The sequence below is a fragment of the Alligator sinensis genome, unplaced genomic scaffold (genome assembly GCF_000455745.1).
Source record: "Alligator sinensis unplaced genomic scaffold, ASM45574v1 scaffold1329_1, whole genome shotgun sequence".
NCBI classification, from domain to species: domain Eukaryota; kingdom Metazoa; phylum Chordata; order Crocodylia; family Alligatoridae; genus Alligator; species Alligator sinensis.
Window position 1 is genome coordinate 636,550 of NW_005842460.1, and position 2,165 is coordinate 638,714.

At 69.1% G+C, this 2,165-nt stretch overlaps 1 protein-coding gene across 2 annotated transcripts in view; it reads left to right on the forward strand.

Annotated features, from left to right (window-relative positions):
- Positions 1 to 2,159, forward strand: part of GPD1 (glycerol-3-phosphate dehydrogenase 1) — a 3,545-nt gene extending 1,386 nt beyond the window's left edge. The window contains exons 4-8 of one of the 2 annotated variants that reach the window (XM_006030721.3): positions 3 to 141; positions 640 to 752; positions 1,042 to 1,275; positions 1,455 to 1,561; positions 1,755 to 2,159. In XM_006030721.3, coding sequence (XP_006030783.1) covers positions 3 to 141; positions 640 to 752; positions 1,042 to 1,275; positions 1,455 to 1,561; positions 1,755 to 1,851 — 690 coding nt within the window. In that variant the 3' untranslated portion in view covers positions 1,852 to 2,159. Of the gene's footprint in view, positions 1 to 2; positions 142 to 639; positions 753 to 1,041; positions 1,562 to 1,754 lie in introns of both variants that reach the window. The other variant, XR_003095718.1, reaches the window with a different exon arrangement.
- Positions 2,160 to 2,165: the final 6 nt, after the last annotated feature.

Below are 2,165 nucleotides of genomic sequence, written 5' to 3' on the forward strand. Positions count from 1 at the left end.
AGGGCGTGGACGAAGGCCCCGACGGGCTGAAGCTGATCTCGGATATCATCCGTGAGCGCCTGGGCATTGAGATGAGCGTCCTGATGGGGGCCAACATCGCCAACGAGGTGGCGGAGGAGAAGTTCTGCGAGACAACCATCGGTGACCACCTGGCACGGCTGCCCGAGGGGAGGGCAGGGCTGGGGCCCAGGATGCGAGCTCCTGCCTGGGGCTCTGATGCTCCCAGCCTCCCACAGCTTGCACAGCCAAGAGGGGACAGGAGACTTCAGAGCCTGGTGCTGCTGGGCAGTGACGCTAAAGGGGGTCGGGGCATACAGAAACTTAGCCATGTCTAGCAGCCTGGCAGGGCTGCCAGGGTCCAGATGGCAGCCAGGCCCCCACCACCTCGCTGCCTGCTGGGAGGTCACTTTGAGAGCCCCATCCTCAAGCCAAGGGGCTGGTCACTGCCTGGGGGCACCTGCTCCTGCACAAGCGCCTGGCTCCCCTGAGCACAGGCGCCATGGGGACCCCGGCGCAAGGCTTCGTGCTCTGCCCAGAGGCGCACAAGCATTCAAGCCGGGATGGAGACCTGGGCTTGGGGGGAGGCCAGCTCCTCCTGCAGGACCTGCTCCTAACCTGTCCCCACCCTCAACCCCCCAGGCTCCAAGAACCCGGAGCACGGGCAGATCCTGAAAGAGCTGCTGCAGACGCCCAACTTCCGGATCACCGTGGTGCAGGACGCTGACACCGTGGAGATCTGCGGGGCCCTCAAGGTGGGGGCACCTGCAGCTTAGCTGCGTGCCAGACTGTCCTGGCCCCCGGGGGCACGGGCAGCGCTGGGGAGGCCAAACGGCACTGCTGAGCTGGCAGGTCCAGGCCCTGGGGCTGCCCCCGACCACCCTGGGAGCAGCAAAGCCCTTGTGCTGCATCCAGCTGAGGCAGGCGGGGCAAGGGCTGGGCAAAGGGGAAGCCTCCCAGCCGCCACGGAGCTGGATATACGCTGTCGGGGGCCAGGACCCGGACCCGCTGGTAAGGGGCCGCTCTGTGCTGCCGTCCCCCCAGAACGTCGTTGCCGTGGGGGCTGGCTTCTGCGACGGCTTGGGCTTCGGGGACAACACCAAGGCGGCCGTGATCCGCCTGGGGCTGATGGAGATGATCGCCTTCGCCAAGCTCTTCTGCAAGGGCCCCGTCACCTCTGCCACCTTCCTGGAGAGCTGCGGCATCGCCGACCTCATCACCACCTGCTACGGCGGCCGGAACCACAAGGTGGCCGAGGCCTTCGCCAAGACCGGGAAGGTGCGTCCAGGAAGGGAATACCGGGCAGCGGGGCCAGGCCTGGAGCCGGGGGGGGGAGGGAGGCTGGCAGAGGGGCTCGCAGCAGCTCCATGGCTGCGGCCCCCTGCTCCGGCCCAGGGAGGGCGAGTCAGGAGGGCCAGGGCGGTGCAACCGAGGCTCTGCTCCGGGGCTCGTTTCAGTCCATCGAGCAGCTGGAGAAGGAGATGCTGAACGGGCAGAAGCTGCAGGGCCCGCAGACGGCCGCGGAGCTGCACCACATCCTCAAGCCCAAGAACCTGGTGGAGAAGTGAGTCCTGGTCCCCTGCAGCCCCGTGCCCCTTCTCAGCGCCGGTGCTGCAGCCCTCGCTCCCTGTCCCAACCGGGAGTCCCGTGGCCACGCGCTGCCCTGCTCCATCACGGGCTGGGCGTAGGGGTCCCTGCCACTGGCTGGCCAGGCGCGACCCGGCAGGGAGTCACTGCGCCCATCCGTGCATCCGCAGGTTCCCCCTCTTCACTGCCGTCTATCAGATCTGCTACAAGGGCAGACCCGTGGCGGAGTTCATCACGTGCCTCCAGAGCCACCCCGAGCACATCTAGCGGGCCCGGGCCGTCGGCCAAGCCGCTGACCTTGCTGCGCCCCCCGCTCCCTGCCTGCTGCTTCTGCCGCCTGTGCCCTCGCGTGCGGGGCGACGCCAGGGCCTTCGCGCACCGTCGACGGCACGAGGGGAAGGAGCTTGCCCCGCAGCCCTGGGCCTGCAGAGGTACCGGCGCAGCCCGCTTCGCGCCCGGGGCCGTGGGGATCTGCTCCGTGTCGGAGTCCAGCGCAGGCGCCGCTGTGGGCATGGGCGCGGCCCAGGGCCTGCCTTGCTGCTGCGCCGGCTGCTTCCTCCGCCTTCCCCTTCGCCCTGGCG